At 41.2% G+C, this 21,374-nt stretch overlaps 1 protein-coding gene across 7 annotated transcripts in view; it reads left to right on the plus strand.

The window, feature by feature from the left end:
- The window catches only part of rims1a (regulating synaptic membrane exocytosis 1a), a 549,448-nt gene that overhangs the window by 470,357 nt on the left and 57,717 nt on the right, over nucleotides 1-21,374 (plus strand). For 4 of the 7 annotated variants that reach the window (XM_073056477.1, XM_073056478.1, XM_073056479.1 and 1 more), the window contains 3 exons: nucleotides 3,938-4,179; nucleotides 10,207-10,338; nucleotides 14,239-14,337. In XM_073056477.1, coding sequence (XP_072912578.1) covers nucleotides 3,938-4,179; nucleotides 10,207-10,338; nucleotides 14,239-14,337 — 473 coding nt within the window. The remainder of the gene's footprint in view (nucleotides 1-3,937; nucleotides 4,180-10,206; nucleotides 10,339-14,238; nucleotides 14,338-21,374) is intronic. The other 3 variants (XM_073056481.1, XM_073056482.1, XM_073056484.1) reach the window with 2 other exon arrangements.

A 21,374-nucleotide genomic window follows, 5' to 3' on the forward strand; every position in this document is an offset into this window, starting at 1 on the left:
TCCAGTGAGGACAACACACAAAAAAGCAAGTCTTAACTGGGGGGGGGGGGGGGGGGGAGAGGGACGTTTGGACACTTGACAGTGGAGGTGATGGAGACAGATACAGTTATAACATTTCAAAGAAGTTGGACAGTTGCATGGATAGGAATGGTTTAGAGGGAGATGGGAAAACTTAGATAAATCAGACTAGCCTAGATGGGCATCTTGGGAATGCATGGGATGGAGAAGGACAGGGAGCTGAAGCTATATTTCTTACCACAAACTCCTCAAGGAACAATGTCAAAAGGATATTTACTTAGGTAGTGGTGACATCTATTTCTCATATAGTGCAAAGCACAACTTGATTACATAGTATGAAGACATCAAGGCTACCATTATGCTTTTCTTAACCTGAAGGTCATTCCAAACAGTGATATCTGAAGTTTGAAAAGAAAGAGAAAATGCTGTAAACACTTAGCAAATCAGGGAGTTTAGAGTCATACAGGTGTACAGTGTGGAAACAGACCCTTCATCCCAATTCACCCTACGCTCCAAGGAAAACATCCTAGCCTGCCCAGCCTCTCCCTATAACTCAGACCTCAATCCTGGCAACAGTCTCATAAATCTTGTTTGCATGCTTTCCAGCTTAATGTCATCTTTCCTATAACAGGGTAACCAAAACTGTACACGATATTCCAGGTGTGCCCTCACCAATGTGTTGTACAACATAACATCCGAATTCCTATACCAAATGCCTTGACCAAGGAAGGCCAGAATGCCAAGATCCTTCTTCGCCAAGAGAAAGGGAAACTGGTCAAACTTCTTTCATAAAAATATTTTTTTATTTTATTTCAGACTTCCAAGAACTGAAGTTTTGTGTTTTTCATCAACAGCTGCACTTTATTTCATTTTGCAAAACACTGCTCGATTGGGGTCATCACTAATGCTCTTTACACAGAGAGGAGTATTGCTTCCTCTATTTCTCCTTGGCAGCAGGGATTGGTCAGTTCATAAACTTCCCATTGGACCAGTGGCTGCACTTATGTGATGCACAGGGCTCCAGCAATGATCAGTAGATGTCAAGGCCATATTGTGTTTGAACACAATCTTCAAGCAGTCTGTATTACCTATCATAGTTCAGCTTTGTTGGTTTGCTTGAGATAAAAATATCTCCTTCTTCATTAGTTCCTCAGTGTTATGAGGAAGGACCAGAGATATTGTTCTCTGTACATCAGAGGGAGCAAAGCATAAATATGACAATGTTTAAACATGAGAATGGTTTTGAAGCAGTAATTTTGGAAGGAATGTTTCAGTGATAGCAAAGGCAATAATCTTGCCTTTATGCCTAATTCTCCTAACACACACACCATCTCCCCTTGCTGACCCTGAGTCTTGTGGAAAATATGGACAGAGGTAGCAAACTCCACCTACGTCCACATTTCCCTCCAGAATACTTGTTAGCAACAGACATGATCTGTAGCCTGAAATTACTATGAATCAGTATTACATGGTGGGTGAAAGGTCTTTCTCTGGGGGCCATGTCATTACAACACGATTGATAAGATATGATACAGGTAAAGGGTGGGTTTATGCTTGGTGGAGAGAGCTTTGAAGATAGAGAGGAGTGAGGATCTGGCCAGGATCCGTGTGTGCACTATGCAGGGTTTTCTGGGAATCAGGTGAGTCTTAATCAATGTTGGTTGCTAAGGTGGTGGGGATCCTAAGCCTAGGATTTCGACAAATGGGAGCTTGGCAATTGGATGTTGTGAGGCAGTAGTAAGACAGTAAGTGTGGTCAGGGTACATTGCCGGACTGTAGATTGGTGGTCAAAGTCGAGATTAGGCACAGAAGAGTTTGGGAAGTGGAATGGTGAGCTTGGAGGACTAATGGGACCCTGACCAATGTGCATTGGTCTCACTCATATAAGTCCACTCTGGGTAAGTGAAGCAGTTCTGGTAAATGTTGTGAAGGATCCCTCTGAATGTTGTGAAGATGTCAGGGGTAAGTTTTTTTACGCAGAGAGTGATGAGTGTGTGGAATGGGCTGCCGGCAGCGGTGGTGGTGGAGGAAACAATACTGTTTTTAAGAGACTCCTGGATGGCTACGTGGAGCTTAGAAAAATAGAGGGCTATGGGTAAAGCCTAGGTAGTTCCAAGGTAGGGACATGTTTGGCACAGCTTTGTAGGCTGAAGAGCCTGTATTGTACTGTATGTTTTCTATGTTTCTATGAATGAATAGCCTGTTGTCTTGTAAACTGGTGAAAGTGCCAGATATCTGTTCAACACACCTGCATGTCGAGAATTCTCTGTGCATCATTACATTGGGTGTGTAGCCACAAAGGAAATTCAAAGACTTTATTGAATTTGCAATAACTCCACAATTTTCCCATTCAAGTGATTTTTCCTTTAAAATTTTATTGTATAACAAAAAACATAGATGCTGCACAATCTAATTTTCAGTCAGTTATATTCGTTTGCACTGCTGGAATTCTTGGTATTTGGTCAAATCATTGTCACGTGTTTGGATCAGCTAAGTTTGCTGATCTAGTGAATTAAATTGAAGTTCAGCAGTTGCTATGATTTAATAACCTATTTACAAAAATGGTTACAGGTTGAACAATTTAACTACATAATTTGTGGAGAGGCTGGAAAAACTGGCATTGTTCTCAGAGTGGCGAAAGTTAAATGACAATGATGTACATGTTACAAACAGTCAACAGTGATAGAAGATTTGGTAACTAAAAGGCATATTCATGAAAAACACACAAAAAGAATAACACAGCATGAGGAATAATTCTCTCAAAAAAGCTTCGCTGCAGGAGAGAGCTTGGAGAACAACTAATTGGGTAGCTCTTTTACAGATGTACAAGGACAATTTTATCCTTTGTAAATCTATCATCAGCTCTATCATTATCTGAAAGGTGCACTTGTTTGCAATTAGATCAGGGAATAAATTTCCAGTTAGTAATGATGACCAAAAAGTATGTTAACAGACTAAGAACAAATAGCAGTTACATCAACTGTGTTTCCCATTTGTTTGTACTGTGCTGGCTTTTATGAATACATGTCATATGATTTTCTTATTTTGTCAATTTATAAAAGTAAATCACTTAACCCACCTCCAATTGAGTACCTTTGTCCTTGTTGAAATAAGTTAATATCTTAAATTTTTGCAATGTCTGGACTATACTGTTTTAGTAATGAAGCACAGTTGGCATTTTGTCAGTTTTCATTCTGTCAGATGTGTAAAACTCAGTGCTCTGTCAAATAATTTTTTCTGTTCCATTGTTCCTTAATACTTGAATACAGGGTTCAATGTACATGGCAAGTAATCTCTCCTATTGGTCTCCAAATAAGGAACAAAATCACATACAGACATGAATACAAACTAATCAAAGTTAATTATCACTGGGAATCTCCATTACCATAATTCTTCGTGACCAAGATCCTGTTCAGTTCTAACATGCTGTTGATAATTTCAGGTCTAGGCTAGCTCTTGGGATTTTGTACAACAAAAGGAATATCACAACCCCCAATCTCACCCATCAACTCATTCTCCATTGGACTTAATTTATCATGGAATGGAGCAGAAATTATGACTCATTTTGCACTTTTAATATCCTGACAGTGCTACTGACCAACCAATTCATTGTGATTTGGGCTAGAACCTGCAGTCTGTGTGACTTAGAACCATACAGGGAAGTTCCTGCTTCTTTTAAAAACCACTGTTTAATGTACATTCCAGTTTTATTACCAGTTTGGCTTGAAAACAAAGCATTTCAGTTAAAGCTCACTAAATTATTCTAATAGGAGATGCTGCAGTTGGATAGAGCAATTGAAATGTGAAAGCTTTTTCTTCGTTATCAGTAATGATTTAAGACAGTGTGCAAATTTACTTTTCACTGTGTTTTCTTCCCTTTTCATGTTCTCCCATGGTGAAACTGGTTGTGGAAAAAAAGTGCATTTACCTCTAAAATGCAAAGCAGGCAAATGGGGACATCAGGGAGAAATATTTTGAAGAGCACAAGTGTAAGTGAGGAGATGTATAGTCTGGACAATAACGACGGCAGTCAGTCGGATACTGCTGTGGGAACAGTAGGAACAGGGGGCAAGAAACGAAGATCGAGCTTGGGTGCAAAAATGGTGGCCATTGTCGGCTTGTCGAGGAGGAGCAGGAGCACGTCACAGCTCAGCCAGACTGGTGAGTGTTCATTTATGTGCATCCTTGCATTACCATTTCCCATCTCATCATCAAAGGGTATGAACAGTCAAATTGTGATTTATAATGTTTAATTTTTTTAAGAGCTTGCACATAATGTTAAGTAAGGCCACTATATGAACTATTGGTTAAGTAACACAGAAGGGAAGTCTTACATGATTTATGTACAGAGCAGAATTATATTCAAGTTCAACAATGTCTTAAGTGCTCTATGTAACAATCCAAGGGTAGCAAAGTGAATACCAAGTCAGACCTTATCTCTGAAGTAGCATAAAGAAAAAGTCATTTTACACAGGGTTTAATTAATAATTTCAGCTGGCATAGGAACCAAAGCCCCAGCCCATATAGATGAAGAACTGCTTCTTGCCATCCAGTTCAGCCTTCTGGCCATTATGGAATATTACTTATTTTAATGACAGAAAATGAGGGGTAAAAAGGTGTGTTTAAATATGTAATGCAAGGTAAGTATATTATCAGATGAACCTGACACAGAAACACAGTGCTCAGTGTATGGTGCTGAACTTGGATATTATTTTGTGTTCTTTAGTTGTTATGATGGTGTCCTTTAGACTGTGCATTCAACCATAAAATGACTTTATTTCATAAGGAATATTGCCTTCTCAAATTCATGATTTGAAATTTGGAAATTGGTAAAGGAGTAATTTAGTGATGTTGCACAACAAGTTTTGCTAGATTAAACTACAGGTTCAAGGAGAAATAAGGGCATATGGGCACTACATTCCTTTCTAATGAGACTCCATGCTACATCTTGCTAAAGAAAAGAAGAGCTATCTGCACCATTTTGTCTTAAGAGCAGCATTCATGCAACGTAGACATCATTTACTAAAGAACACACTTTGAGTTGTTGAAGGAACTTCTGGCTGATATGCCACAAGCTAGATTTGGTGACATAATCAGGAGTGCTGTAACATCTCCCACTTAGTATCAACCATCAAATTTATTCAGCATATACATTTACATGTATTAGGAATTTGCTGTAGTGTGTTGGTGCTATATGCAACAAGAACAACACATTCAACAATTATAAAGAATAAAGAATTATATAAAAATAAAGTTAGAAGTACAGATATGGAATAAAGTCTGCATAAGTACCAGCATGTATTTACAATGTAAACAGCATTATAAAAAGTGGTGTAAAGTGTTTACAGTGCAGTGCAGTGACTGAGGCAATAGACGGGATGGGGAGGGGGCAAAGTAGAATGGTTGATCTGATTAACTGCTTGGGGGAAGAAACTTAAAGTTTCAAACAGTTCATCAATGTTGTCACACCTTTATTTTTCTGTTGTTGCTTCACCTTACTTGATTGCCAAGTAACATTGCCAGTACTCTCCGTAATGACTGCTTATACCAAATGGTTTGATAGTGTGCCCAACCATCCATTGCTGATGGTTTTATGGGATTTATCACCAAAATAATGGGAAATCACAGTGGTGTGATTTGTCTCATGTTATCAGAGTTGCAGAATGGATTAGATATGACAAAGTCTTCTTACTTGTCCTGAGACGGTGAGCACACTTTGTACCATTTCCTGATTGATCTTGTTCATGAATCAATACAGTCCTTGTTGTGATAGTATTCTCGTAGTGGTTTTGGATAAGGAAGTCCAGGAGTGATGAAGGGATGGTAGTATGTGCCCAGCTGAGAAAGGTATGTAATGTAGAGAGGAACTTAGGGGTGAATGGTAGTGTTATTGCATTGAAGGAAGAGAGTTGTTGCCAGTGTAATCTCAGTTAATAGTACATGATCATAGATATCCTAACTCTGGAAATGAAACCTGTGTCTCTTCCAGTGCTGTAACAGACAAATGCATTTGGACAGATATGACATGGAATGTTCAATAATATCACAAAATTCCCAACAAGACTCCCTCATCACATGATGGAAATTAAGTCTGCTATTAGAGGTCTTCAAGCTTACTTGACTCAGTCAATGCTAATATTACTTTGTAACATCCAAGTTAGAGTTTGGACTCCCTCCATGCTCCAAAACACTATGCACTGGCTTTTAAGCAAACCTGCCATTGCCCCAGGCATCTTAATATATGTCTGTCAGTCTGGGTCTATGGCCCGCTGTACCAAATTCCTCATCCTTAGCAGTGATAGTCAAGTTGTGAATTACTTCCCTCACTGCTCTGAAGCCTAGGAAGAGTCATCCTGAAACTATGAGATGCATTGCCTAGCAATTACAGGAAATATACAATAAAACAAAAACTGCAGAAAATGCTCAGCAAGTCAGGCATTACTAGTGAACAAACATAGGCATTATAAGTAGGAGTAGGTGGCTAAAGCTTACTTAATAAGATCATGGCTAATCTAAATGTAGCTTCAGCCCTGAATTCCTCTCTATCCATGGAATCTTTCTCCTCTTGCTTAATATATATTTCTCTACCACTGCATTAAAAATATTCGAATACTTTTTCTACTGTGCTTTAAGGAAAAGAGTTTCAAAGACTTGCATCTTCTCTGTCTTAAATGGGTAACCTGTTGTTTCTTTTATACAGAGACCCCTCTAGTTTCAGATTTTCACAAAAGAAGATACTTCCACTCCCTACAGGCCCTCATTATCTTGTACATTTCAATTGTCCCCTTTCACATTTCTTAACTTCAGTGGATAAAAGTTTAGCCTGTCTGAGGAAGATAAAACAAAAGATATAGGTTCAGGATAATGGGGAATATGAGGCAGATCTTCTTCACCCAGAGAGTTGTAAGTACCTGAAATACACTGCCTGAGAGTGGTTGAAACTTAATGGTTAATAGCATTCAAAAAGTGAGCCATTTGGGCTAAAAGGCTATGGACCAAGTGATGGAAATAATATAGAAGGGTCAATATAGATGAGTTGGGCTGGATGGCCTGTATCCATGAGACCAATGTTAACCAATATCACCAGTGCCTTGTATCATTAAAATATAACCTTGTACCCTTGCTCCCCTCACAATAACAAATAATATTCTGCTAACTCTCTTCATTACTTGCTGTCACTGCCTGTTAGCCTTCTGCAAATCATCCAATGGGACACTCACCCAGATCCCCTTGCATCTCAAAGCTCTGCAGTCTCTCACTATTTAGACAACACTTTTTTTCACCATTTCTGTCATTGTGGATAATTTCAAATAGAATAATTGAAAAGTACAGCACAGGAATAGGCCAGTTCATCCCATCTCATCCATGCCGACCATGGTGTCTACATAAGCTGATCCCATTTGCCTGCATTAGGTCTGTGTCCTTCTATGCCTTTCCCACCCATTCCTGACAAAATATCTTTTCAACATTATAATTGTATCTCCTCCACTTGCAGTTCATTCCAGATATTCATCACCCTCTGAAAAGTTTACGCCTTGGATCACCTGTAAATTTCTCTCCCCTCACATAAACTAGTGTCCTCTTGTTGTAGACATCCCTGAGCTGAGAAAAATACACTGACTCCCTCATAATCTTATAATCCTCTATAAGGTCACCCTTGGCCTCTGATGTTACAATGAGAATAACCCCACCTTATCCAAGCTCTCCTTTTACTGCATCCTCCATTGTAGGCAACATCCTGGTGAAGCTCTTCTGCACTCTTTCTAATTTTACCATTATCTTCCTAAGGTCTGGTGTAGACCTTAGCATGATACATAATACTGCAAATCCTGTCTAACATGACATCCCAAATCCTAAACTCTAACAACTTAGAACAGTCGAGCACAGTAAAGGCCCTTCAGCCGACTATTTAAGCCATAAGACATAGGAGCAGAATTAGGCCATTCAACCCATCGAGGCTGCTCTGTCATTTCATTATAGCTGATTTATTATCCTTCTTAACCCCATACTCCTGCCTTCTTCTCATAACTTTTGATGCCCTGACTAATCAAGAAACCTATTCTAACCTACCTACCCTTCTAACTTACTCTAAGATTAACTTAACCCTTCCGTCCCACGTAGTACTCCTTTTTTCTTTCATCTATGTGCCTATCCAAGAGGATCTTAAATGCTCCTAATGTATCTGCCTCAGCTATTACCTCTGGCAACACATTTCACACACCCACCACTCTCTACAAAAAAAAAGACCTCTGACATTTCCCCTTATACATTCCTCCAGTCACCTTAAAATTATACCTCTTTGTTTTAGCCATTTCCATCCTGGGAAAAAGTCCCTGGCTGTCCATTCTATGTATGCCTCCTACCCACTTCCATCTGCCACTACTCAGTCCAGCTCTGCATCTAATAAAACGTCCTGTTGTAACCCCTGACAACTTTCTGCACTATTCACAACACCACCAAACTTCAACTCATTTGCACATTTACTAATTCACCCTTCCACTTCGTCATCCAAGTCATTATAAAAGTCACAAAGAGCAGGGTCCCAGAACAGATCCCTGCAGTCACTGATTTCCAGGCAAAATATGCCCCATCTACTACCTTCCTCTGCTTTCAGTGAGCAAGCTAATTCTGAATCCATACAGCCAAGTTTCCCTGGATCGCATGCCTCCTGACTTTCTGAATAAGCCAACCAGGAGGAACTTTGCTTCCTCTTGAGCTCTCTTGGTCAGATTTTTGCTTATTCACTGAACCTGTCAATATATAGTGCCTATAAAAGTATTCACCCCCTTTGAAAGTTTTCATGTTTTATTGTTTTACAACATTGAATCACAGAAAAAGACTTCTGTGTCAAAGTGAAAACAGATCTTTACCACATGATCTATATTAATTACAAATATAAAACACAAAATAATTGATTGCATAAATATTCACCTCCTTTAATATTACACATCAAATCAACACTGATGCAGCCATTGGGTTTAGAAGTTAAATAGAGATCACTGTGTGTGTGTAGATAAGCTGTTTCAATTAATTGTAGTAAAAATACACCTGTATCTAGAAGGTCCAACTGCTGGTGAGTCATTATCTTGGCAAAAACTACACCATGAAACAAAAGAACACCTCAAGCAACTCTGCAAAAAGGTTATTGAAAGCACAAGTCAGGAGATAGATACAAGAAAATTTCCAAGTCATCGAGTATCCCTTGGAGTACAGTTAAGTCAATCATCAGGACGTGGAAAGAATATGGCACAGCTGTAAATCTGCCTAGAGCAGACCGTCTTCAAAAACTGAGTGACTATGCAAGAAGGAGACTAGTGAGGGAGGCCTTGACCTATGACAACTGTGGAGGAGTTACAAGCTTCAGTGGCTGAGGTGGGAGAGACTGTTGCATACAACAACTGTTGCCCAGGTGCTTCACCAGTTGTAGCTTTATGAGAGAACAGCAAAGAGAAAGCCACTGTTGAAAAAAAACTCACATGAAATCTCGGCTAGAATTTGCCAGAAGGCCTGTGGGAGACTCTGAAGTCAGCCTGGAAGAAGGTTCTATGGTCTGATGAAACTAAAATTGAGCTTTTTGGCCATCAGACGAATGTTCTGTTTGGTGTAAGCCAAACACCACACATCAACAAAAACACACCATCCCTACTGTAAAGCATGGTGGTGGCTGAATCATGCTGTAGGCATGTTTCACTGCAGCAGGCCCTGAAGGCTTGTGAAGGTAGAGGGTAAAATAAATGCAGCAAAATACAAGGAAATCCTGGAGGTAAACCTAATGCAGTGACCAGATGTGCAAAGATGATAAAGGCCTATCCACGTAGACTTGAGGCTGCCAAAGGCTCTTCTACTAAATACTGACTTGAACTTGAAGGGGGTGAGTAAATATGCAATCAATTATCTTCTGTTTGTTTTCACTTTGACATGAAAGAGTATTATTCTGTTGATCAGTGTCAAAAAAGCCAAATTAAATCCACTGCAATGTTATAAAATAATAAAACGTGAAAACTTCTGGGTGGGGGTGAATACTTTTAATAGGCATTGTATTTTGTCAGAAATGAGGTAGGCAGCATCTGTAAAGAGAGAAGGGGAGTTAATATTCAAAGACTCTTTGACAGAACCTTAGTTGACACAGACTTGACTATAATGCTTCTGTTTCTCATAGCTCTGGTCTCACTCTCTCCTCCTGAACAGAGCAAGAAGAGTCCCCCTGGTCCTCACCTTCCACCTCACTTCATTCAAAGGATTATTCTCTGCAATTTCCGCCATCTCCAACAGGAGTCCATCAGACACATCTTGTTCCCCACCACTTTCAGCATTTCGAAGGTACTGTTCCTTTGCAGCTCCCCAGTCTGCTCTTCTTGCCCCACCAAATACTGCACTTTAATGGCAGCTGCGCAGACCATGGTGCCAATTTAACTGCATGTTTGCCTGCACGCCATCTATATCCTTCACTTCCCTGCCAGGTCATGTCTTTGTCTAATTGCCTTTTAAACTTTGCTATTGTATCTGCTTCCACCACCTCCCCTGCCTCTTGCATCTTAAATTTCCTTTAAATTTTTCAACTCTCAACTTAAAGCTACATCCTCCAGTGTTTGATGTTTCTACCCTGGAAACAAGACTTCTTCTACCTAGCATGTCTATTAATTTTATGAACCTGTATTAACATCTGATGCTCCAGAGAAAGAAATCCAAGTTTATCCAACTTCCCCTTACAGCCAATATTCTCTTATGCAGCCAACATGCTGGTGAGTCTATTCTGCACCCCCTCAAAAGCCTTCACATCTCTCTTGTAATGTGGCAACCACGTATATACACAATACTCCAGATGTGGCCTGGACAAAGCTTTATATGCCTTATTGATTTTTCTACTCAGCACCCCAACTGATAAAGCCATATACTGTATTCTATATGCCTTCTTTACTACTCTGTATACTTGTCTTACCATTTTCTGGGAGCTATGGACTTGGATGCCAAGTTCCCTCTGTACAACAATGCTTCTAATGGTCCTGTCATGTACTGTATACCTTTGCCTTAAATTTCTCCTCCTAAAGTGTAATACCTCTCACTCATCTGGATGAAACTCCACCTGCCATTTCACCACCCATATCTCCAAATGGTCTTTATCCTGCTGTATTCTTTAACAACTTTCTCCATAACTCCTCCAGTTTTTGTGGTATCTAAAACTTACTGACTGGGGCATCTACATTTTCATGCAGATCATTTATTTACCACAATAAATAAAGGTTTTAGCATTGATTCTTGTAGAACATCACTGATCACAGTCTTCAATTAGAATAGTGCATGTCCAAGCTAATTTTGAATCCAATCTACCAAATCTCCATGAAGCCTTAATCTTCTGGATCAGCTTTGGCAAAACCTTTACTGAAGTGAACAAACACATCCATTTCCTCAAAAATTCTATTAAATTTGGAAAACATGACCTCCCCTGTACAAAGCTTTCTATGTTCCATGGGTTTTTAATTTCTGCAATAATCTTATCTGACGTCCTCTAGAAATCGCTGATTTTCTTTCATTCAATGCACACTACGTTTGTTCATGAATGATTTTCCTTTATAAAAACATGTTCATCTTAAAGCTTCTTGGCAGACCAGACTTGCTTGCTGGTCAGATCCCATCACCTTATCATTACACTTATCACAATTACCTTATCATTGTGGCATTACACTTACTACAATGCTTGATGTTCAGAATCGGATTCAGATTTATTTATCACATGTACATCAAAACATAGTTTTGTAAAATGTGTCATTTGCAACCAATGTGCAAATGTGCAACCAATACACATAAGAATGTGCTCAGGACAGCCCATAAGTTTACCATATATTCCAACGCAAACATAGTATGCCCACATTGTTTAGCAGAACAACAGCAAAAAAAAAGCCCCTTTCCTCCCTCCCATTCACCCACGCACCCACTCACACACACACAGGCAGTTCTTCAAAGCCAGAAAGGGCAGGGCCTCTGGCCTCCAGCCTCTGGACATGCAGACACCGGCTTCAAACCTTCCCAGTGGACACACAGTACCAGGACTTTGGCTGTCGGCCTTGACTTCCAGACTTCCAATCACCTTCTAGGCTTCAATCTTCGGTATCGACCTCAGGACTCGCTGATCGTAGGATCCTGAACTCAAGCCTCAAACTCTGGACTCACTGATGGCAGTACCCTGCACTCCAGGCTTCGAACTTCAGACTTGCTGATTTGCATATTTAGGGAGTCGCCAGCCTGCATACCTCCTGCCTGCACAGAACTCCAATCCCACTGATCTTGTGGGGTCTCACTGACCTGGGGGGTGGGGGGTTGCTCGTTACTAGCCCTCATCCCTGTTGCTTTTTGTCTATTGTACTTGCTGGGCTGGCTCAGTATCCATCACTATGTCTTTGTTCATGTGATCGCTGACCTTTGAGTGTAAAGCAGAGGCCTAGATTCAAGCCTGACCTCTATCTTCCCATATCCCTAACCCTATATCCTGATCTGACCCCTATCTCCCCTTTCTGTTCCCCAAATCACCCCTACAGACCTATAAAAAACAGTAAGTCTAAGTCACAACCATAGTAGAGACCACAGCTCAGAACCATCTTGACCAGAATTCTGATAAATTATACCATTAAGCCATGTTGACTCATGCAATTGCAGACATTCTGCATGTTCTTTCCAATCCTCCACTATCTTCTCAACTACTAAAACACCTCTTTTCCAATTCTGATGAAGAATTGCAACCTGAAACATTGATTGTTTCTCTTTACACAGATACTGCCTGAAATGCTAAGTTTTCCAGCAGATTGTTTTAATTTCTTCAGTGAAGTTGTCTTTAAGGGTAAACTGGGTAAACTCCGTCTCACAATGATGAAGAAAGGCCTGGACATGGTGGCTGAAGGGCCTGTGCTTGTGCTGTATTGTTCTAACCCTCTAATTCCAAGGTGAACACTAAGGAAGTAATCATGAAAGTGTTATTATTTGGGGAGGACTTTAACCATATCCATCGTTTAGGTTCTGGTCGAGCAGGCTGCTGAAATTTTGGAAATCAGTGACTAAATTGCACATGTTTTACAAGTTATCCTCAAATCACCTCAGACATTTCAGCTGCATCCTAACTCACTTTTGGTTCATTGACAAATCCCATCATCCTCTACACCACCCATTCTTGGTGATATACATTGATTTCCAGTAAAGCAGCGTCTTATGCTTAAAATGGACATCCCTCCAAATGGGCTTCTTCAATATCTCTATACTTCAGATTAGCATTAGCTCCTGCCAGGATATCTGCACTCCTGTGATTCTGAACTTTGAATGTAATCACTCCTTAATTGCTGGCTGTGCCTTTATTTGGTCAAGCTTTAAACCTCCTGAAACGCATCCTCAAACTTCCCTGCTTGCTGCCTTGCTTTTTCTCCTTTGATCTTTTGGCAAAGCTTTTTGTCAATGCCAGATCTGATAACCCTCCCGCAAAGCTACTGTGCCATATTAAATTCATTGTGATGCTATTCCAAGTCTTTAATAGTTCTCAAGATCAGGGGCCACACACTTAAGGGAATAAGCTCCAATAGGGTTTTGTTTCCAGAAATCTGTAAAGCACTGTCCAAAGGAGGGAAACATAGACTTGTATTCATATGGCAGATATTATGTTCCCTCAGGACAATCACCTTCTCTCAGAACATGAAGCGCCATCATGTTCTAAGATAAGATAGGACGGTAGAAGCAAATATATTTAATTTATGAATTGGATAAATATCTGAATAGAAAACACTTGAAGGAGTTGTGGGCTATGAGGGGTGATTATGGTATAGAGCTGAGAAGAAAACTTGGGAGTCAAGAGGGGTAAGTGATCAGGCGAGGGGTGCAAAACTCATTTCATGACTTTATTCTAAGACAGGACATACACTTTGAGCTGAATGACCTGCTCCTGTATTCTATCATTCTGACCTGCAGAATTACAATCCATGTTAGAGAGTACCTGTTTCAGCCATCTCAAGCCTGGACACTGGAACTATAAACCCAGAACATTTTAGACTCTGCTCGCAATCAATGCAGAATTCCTCTGGACTTGAGGCCTATTGGAAATATGTCTTTCTATTCATCAGCGTCCAATGATTTGGTGGAAGTTGCATGTGTATGGATTTAAATAAGGAGAGGATCGTAGTCGGCCATGATGCCTCCCCCATTCAAATAGTCTGCCAACATTGACTGTCTGTGCTCACTGCCTAGGCTCACACATGAAGAATGACCAAATGACCGAGGTACTGGAGGGTGCCCAGTACCCTTGGACCTGTTCTGAAACTGGAGTCAGCACCTTAAGGAGAAAAGGTGAGAAAATAAGAAACAGGAAGAAAATGGTCTGTTTGTCTGCAGCGGCACTGATAGTGTGAGCAATTATGGCAGGAGGACGACATGTCCATACAGAGATATCAGCTGATGCTAGGATGATCTATGCTGCTTTAGGTCCCAGCTCCCTGTTCCTACACCTCACCCCACATCAGCAACTTTATCAATTAATATTCTCTTTTCAAGTTCATACAGTCTAAAGTTCATCCCTGTGGTTTGGAATGCAACTCTTCTTGTGTTATGCTCCATGCTTCCTCTCCGCTTTCTCCCATTGTGTCTCTGAACTGAATGGCTTTGGAAAATTGATGCTGCTCACTGAGTTGTCATCATTGATGACAAGGGTCATCAGTTTCTTTCTTTTCAAAGGCCTCAGAAACAGTTGCCAAAGACAGGACCCTAACTTTTATTTTATTCTTTGAGCTGGAGCAAGATATGAAGAAACAGACTGTGGGAAAATGCAGCAGTTTAGATTCCTTCTGTTAATGTTGAATGATTATAGTTATCTTTCCCTGATTCAAATGTTTGTTATGATTAACCTGATTTTCAAAGTGGCAATTCATTTTATTTTTGATTACTCATTGAAAGCTTCCTCATAATCAGCTTTATATTTTATCTCTATGCTTTGTCTCTAAAGCAACAGATCCTGAGAGGCTTCAAAGGTTTCAGAGGCACATTTTATGTCAGAGAAATATACATCCTGAAGGGCTTGTTCTTCGCAACCATCCATAAAAACAGAGGAGTGCCCCCAAAGTATGAATGACAGTTAAATGTTAGAACCCCAAAGTCCCCTAGCTCCCGTACGTATGCGGCAACAAGCAGCAATGCCCTCTCTCCCCCACTGGCATAAAAAAGCATCAGCACCCGCCACCGAGCATTCAAGCGTGAGCAAAGACACAGATTTGCATTTATCCCAAAGACTACTTGTTCACCTGATATTCAACCCACCACAGGCTCGTTCTCTCTCCCTAATAAGGGAGAAAGGGGTATCTCCATTTCACAATGAGAGGGGAGACATAACAAGCAACTTGCTGGTTTACAATGTTAAAAGTCTGTTGTGGTGCTTTTTCCAAGCTCTGTGCCCAAAGATCTCGGGTCTCTGGGCACACAGCCAGAGATCTTTCACCTCCAACAACACACCGATATCCTGCAGAGGCACCGACCTTCGATTCCCCTCAACCCCAAAGCCACAAAATCTCGGTCCTTCAAAGGTGAGCGAAGCTCTTAGCCGAACCTTTGGTGTGCCGAGAGCAGGTCCCATTCCTACAAAGAACCGTAGTCAGCATATAACTCCAGGTCAGGGTCTTCAAAAGAACCCTGAAAGGGAAAAATAGAGATATTAAAGATGGAAATAGAGCTGCTTCTGAAGATGCAAGCAAAGGAGTCACCGTTAGGCACCATTAATCCTCCTAAGCTTCTCCTTGATCTTTTAGCAATGTTATCACTTTCCTCAGTTCTTTGAACTATTTCTAAATATGTATCTGGGAAACTCTACTCCCACACCTTATTTAGAATCATCTGATATTTTCTGGTTTCATTCTTCTGACCAAAATTTATCACTACCAAAGTGAAATTTTCTTTGCCATCTATTTGCCCTTTTCACTAATTTCAGCAGCTTCCTATGCTTTAACACCTTTAGCACCGAAGAATACAATAATGTACTTTACAGGAGTGTAACTGAACAAGCACTGAACATCAACTTATTTGAGAAGATTTAAGGGTTAAAACCTTAGTCAAAGCGTGAGGGTTATGAAGCATTGTAAAAGGGCTGAAGAGGCAGAAGCAGCATGGTTAACAGGCACGCCCCTAGAGCTCAGGGCCTTGGCAGCTGAGGACCCAGCTACTGGAGAGAGGCAATTCAGTTCAAGCATTGCCAAGAGACTGGAACTGTTAAGTGTAGAGAGAGAGTCAGTGGTGGCTGAACCACAAAGAGGGTTGAAGACAAAGGTAGTCATTTTAAGGAACACACACAAATAGCTAGAGGAACTCAGTAGGCCAGGCAGCATCTAAAGAAAAGAATAAACAGTCAAAGCTTCAGGCTGAGACCCTTCATCAGGACTGGAAAAAAATGATGAGAAGTCAGAGCAAGAAGGTGGGGAGGAAGAAGTACAAGATGATGGGTGAAACTGGGAGACAGGGAGGGGGTGAAGTAGAAGACCAGGAAGCTGATTGGTGAAAGAGATAATGGGCTGGAGAAGGTGGAATCTGCTAGAAGAGAGTAGAACACCATGGAAGAAGGGGAAGGAGCACCAGAGGCAAGTGATGGCAGATACAGAGATGAGGTGAGAGAGGGAAATGGGAATGGTGAAGGGGAGTGGGGGGGGGGGGGGTTGGAATTACTGCAGGTTCGCGAAATCGATATTCATTCCATCAGGATGGAGGCTACCCAGACAGAATATAAGGTGTTGCTCTTCCAACCTGAGTGTGGCTTCGTCATGTTAGTGGAGGAGGTCATGGACTCATATGACTGAATGGGAAGTAGAATTGAGGTGTGTGGCCACCGGGAGATCCCACTATTTATGGCGGACTGAGCTTGGGTGCTCGGCAACCCTTCTACATTGGGTCTCACTGATATACAAGAGACCACACCTGGAGCACTGGATACAGTAATGACCCCAACAGACTTTCAGGTGAAAAATCGCCTCATCAGGAAGGACTGTTTGGAGCCCTGAAGGGCGGTGAGGGAGGTGGTGTAGGGGCAGGTATGGCACTTGTTTCACTTGCAAGATTAAGTACCGGGAGGGAGATTAGTGGAGAGGGATGAATGGACATGGGAGTCACATAGGGACCAATCCCTGTGGAAAGCAGAAATTGGGGTGGGGGGGGAGTGGGAGAGCAGAAGGAAAGACTTGCTTAGTGGTGGGATCCTGCTGGGAATGGCAGAATTTATGAAGATTTACGTACATGCTGGAAACAGAGGCTACTGGAACAAGATGAACCCTATTCCTGGTTGGGTGGTGGGAGAAATGGGTGAGGCCAGACGTGCATGAAATGGAAGAGATACAGGTCAGAACATCGTTGATAGTGGAGGAAGGAAAGTCCCTTTCTTTGAAGAAGGAGGACATCTCGTGAGTTTTGAAAATGTAATGCCTCATCCTGAGAACAGATGTGGTGAAGACGGAGGAGCTGAAAGAAGGGGATGGCATTTTTAGAGGTGACAGGGTGGGAAGAGTTATAGTCCAGTTAGCTGTGAGAATCAGTGAGTTTGTAAAAGATAGAGTAAATAAGTTCTCTCTAGAGATGGAAACAGAGATCGAGAAAGGGGAGGGAGGTGTTGGAAATGGACCAGGTAAATTTGAGGGCAGGTTGGAAGTTGGAGGCAAAGTTGATGAAGTCAACTTCAGCCATTTTAAGACTGAAGTTAGAAGCTAGATCTATATAAGTCAGCAAGAACAATGGGTAAATTTGCCTGGGCTACCCTTCAGGCAGTTGATGTTAAAATCTGTAGAGGATATGAGGATGGGAAACCATGGAGCACTGAAGCAAGAGTATTGACCTAATCATCAATCAGTGATAGAGGGTGAAAGTTTATGCAGCAGGTAGTCTGAGATACTGTAGAAGTGGCTGGACACAAGACTATTTGACAATTCAACTCAAGTGTTCTGCTACGTTCACTTTATACTGTTTTACTGGTCCCTTCAGTCTTTGTGAATCAAATTTTACCATCAGACAATCAATGGAGGAGATTTCTCTACACCCAAAGCCTCAACTGTAACAGTCGTCATATCATTCTCTTTTGTCAATACTGGCATCACAGATTCAGAACCAGATAATAGTTTTCACAGTAGACAACCTTAAAGACTTCCAAAGGAATTAAAATTGGATACATAATACAATGACTCCTTGACAATGACATTTGGCATTACATCACCCTAAACATGGGATTGCATTCTCTCCACCACCTGCTTCCTTTCTTCCAAGCAGTTTCCAAATCTTCTGAGCAACCTGCATCCTTCAGACTTCTGAGCAAGTCTGAACTCTGCATAAAATGGAGCTTTTCTAAACTCTATTGTAACTGTATTTCATTCATCCATCCCTCTGTGCTTGTTGCCCAACACTGCTCTGCATTACATCAATTCCTGTTTTGAAATTCTCACCATTGGTCCTAGTCCTGCCATGCTATCTGCCTCTACAGACATTACAGTCTGCAAGCCTTTGAGACAATGGAGCTTCTCCAGATTAGGGCATGGTGACACTTCTGAAATGTCTAATTGATTATGGAGAACTCTGAATTTCACAGGCATCTCTAAAGGAAAGGAACTGGAGAATATGATTTGGAGAGGACCCCAACATAAATTGAGAAGTGCTTTATTATTGTCATATGGACTGAGATATTGTAAAAAGCTTGTCTTGCATATTGTTCATACAGGTCAGATCATTACACAGTGTATTGAAATAGAAGGTAAAACAATAACAGTGCAGTATAAAGTGGAACAGCTACAGAAAAAGTGCTGTGTAGTTAAACAATAAGATGCAAAATAATAGCGACAGTACATTGGGAGATCAAAAGTCAAATTATCATACTCAGGAATTATTTAATCATCTTATAATAGTGGGAGAGAAGTGTCCTTGAGCCTGGTATTACACACTTCCAAGCCTTTGTATCTTCTGCCCAATAGAAGAAGGGAAAAGAAATGTCAAACAGGTGTCTGGCAAAGGTTACAAAGTCATCTGGACTGGGGCACAATGAGGAGATGGGAATATGGTTGTGCTATCTCATAACTTTAATTTGAAGCCACAGTATGTTGGCAAAACTGTGTAGAACTAGTTTGTGTGCACTTTAAGCAAAGCTCATTTTTGCTCATTTATACAAGGACAGGCAAGATAGATGAGGAATAGAAGTATCTTTGATGTAAAGGATGACATGAGGTAGAAATCTGAGTGTGGACAGTGTCCAGCATCAGATTAATATAAGTAAGTCAGTACCTACCATGTGGTGTTGCAAGTTTTGTCCAGCGTCTACCCTTTCTGTGTATATGAATCCAAGCAAAGGGAATGGGAAATCTGACCACAATATTATGCTACAGGAGACTATTTCAGGTGGGAGAGGAGTTTAGATGACAGCAATGAGTGGAGGGAGGCAATGATAATAAATGAGTGATCTCAAACCAAAGGAACAGGAAGTTCAATTGGTGTGGGGGCAAGACAAGAGAAAAAAACAGTAATTACTGTGGACATTCAGCAGGTCAGGCAACATTGTGGAGAAGGAAACAAAGCTAATGTTTTATATCAATTACTTTTCAAACAGAATAAAAATTCAAAAAATGAACTTCTCAAAATTTTCAGAGTAGCTTCCAGCAATTCCACATTAATCTTGGGGGTTTTTAATTCTTGTGTGTGCTTGGCAAATCAACTTGGCTTGAGTAATTTACTTGAGTTCATAAATTGCATTTGAGCTGGCTTTCAAGTAAATCTACAAAGTAATTCTTTACTCTTCATTCTCTTTTTCATTATGAAGCACTCTTAACACTACATGGTACTTCCAGAATGACCTTCTATGGTTTTACATAAATGCATCATCCCTTCGTTCCTTTTGTGCCTTTATTAGTCCTGAGACCACTATAGTTATTAGGACTTGGGATAGTAAGTCAAAAAAAGCCATCAGTAGATGAACAACAGCAAGAATAAGAGTTCTTGATTAATGTAATAAAGCCAATAGAATTGTGTTGTCTTACCTGCAAGGGGACAGGATGAACAAAGGTGTAATTGTACATCTTTTACATCATTTTTACGACCGTAAGACACTGCAGCATATTAAGAACATCAAGTACTGCAGGTCTACCCCATCAGCGAATTGTTCAATAGCAGAGGAGTTGGTGCAGACTACGTTGCTGCCTGCTACAGGAAGGTGTTGGATTAATTGAGCGGAGACAGTGTGCAGTCTAACAAACAGTGCGAGTGATTGTTTTGGACTTTTTTCTTGTGATCGCAAGACCTTATTGGGCATTAGTAATGTAGAATACTTCCAGTCTGGTATTGGTTCATTGCTGAGACCTACAGTGGGGGAATTGTGTGGCCTCAGCTGTAGCAAGGACTAGGCTCTTATGCTGTGGGGTCACTTGTTGCAGCTGTCCAAGAGAGAAGACACCAGAGGTGATGTGTGGTCTACATGCTAGGTTGGGGGCTGTTCCCTCCTGTTGGTGCTGCTCTTCAGGTTCGCTCAGTGAAAGACAAACTGGATTGTGTTGGCCTGCAGCTGCACTAACGTCCGACAATCGGGCTTGCTCTTGCTGACAACATCCCGTGCACCATCAATCTACAGGACATAACACTCAGGGACTTGGGCTATATTTTTTCGTGATTGTATGTTTACCACTATCACACCTGGACACCCTACAATTTGCCTACCAACACAACCAATTGACAGATGACACAATAGCCACAGCTCTACATATCATCCTTATAATCTGGAGAAGAAGGATGCTTATGTGAGAATGCTGTTCTTGGACTACAGTTCAGCATTCAACACAATAATTCCACCCAGGCTCGACAGGGAGCTCAAAGACCTTGGCCATGACCCTGCCTTGTGCAGCTAGATCCTGGACTTCCTGTCAGATCACTGGCAAGTGGTAAGAGTGGGCTTCCTTACCTCCAACCCTCTGACTCTCAACACAGGAGTCCCTCAGGGCTGTGTACTAAGTCCCCTCCTTTACTCTCTGTATACCCATGACTGTGTCACCACCCAGAGCTCTAATCTGCTAATTAAATTTGCTGACAACACTGCATTCATTGGCCTAATCTCAAACGATAACAAGGTAGCCTACAGGAAAGAAGTCATCTCCCTGACACAATGGTGTCAAGAAAATAACCTCTCCTTCAATGTTGCAAAAACAAAGGAGCTGGTTGTGGATTACAGGAGGACTGGAGACGGGCTAACCCCTACTGACATCAATGGATCTGGGGTTGAGAGGGTAAACAGCTTCAAGTTCCTCGGCATCCACATCACCGAGGACCTCACGTGGTCTGTACACACCAGCTGTGTGGTGAAAAAGGCACAACAGCGCCCCTTCCACCTCAGATGG

This window comes from Hemitrygon akajei, chromosome 9 (assembly GCF_048418815.1).
Source record: "Hemitrygon akajei chromosome 9, sHemAka1.3, whole genome shotgun sequence".
Taxonomy (NCBI): domain Eukaryota; kingdom Metazoa; phylum Chordata; class Chondrichthyes; order Myliobatiformes; family Dasyatidae; genus Hemitrygon; species Hemitrygon akajei.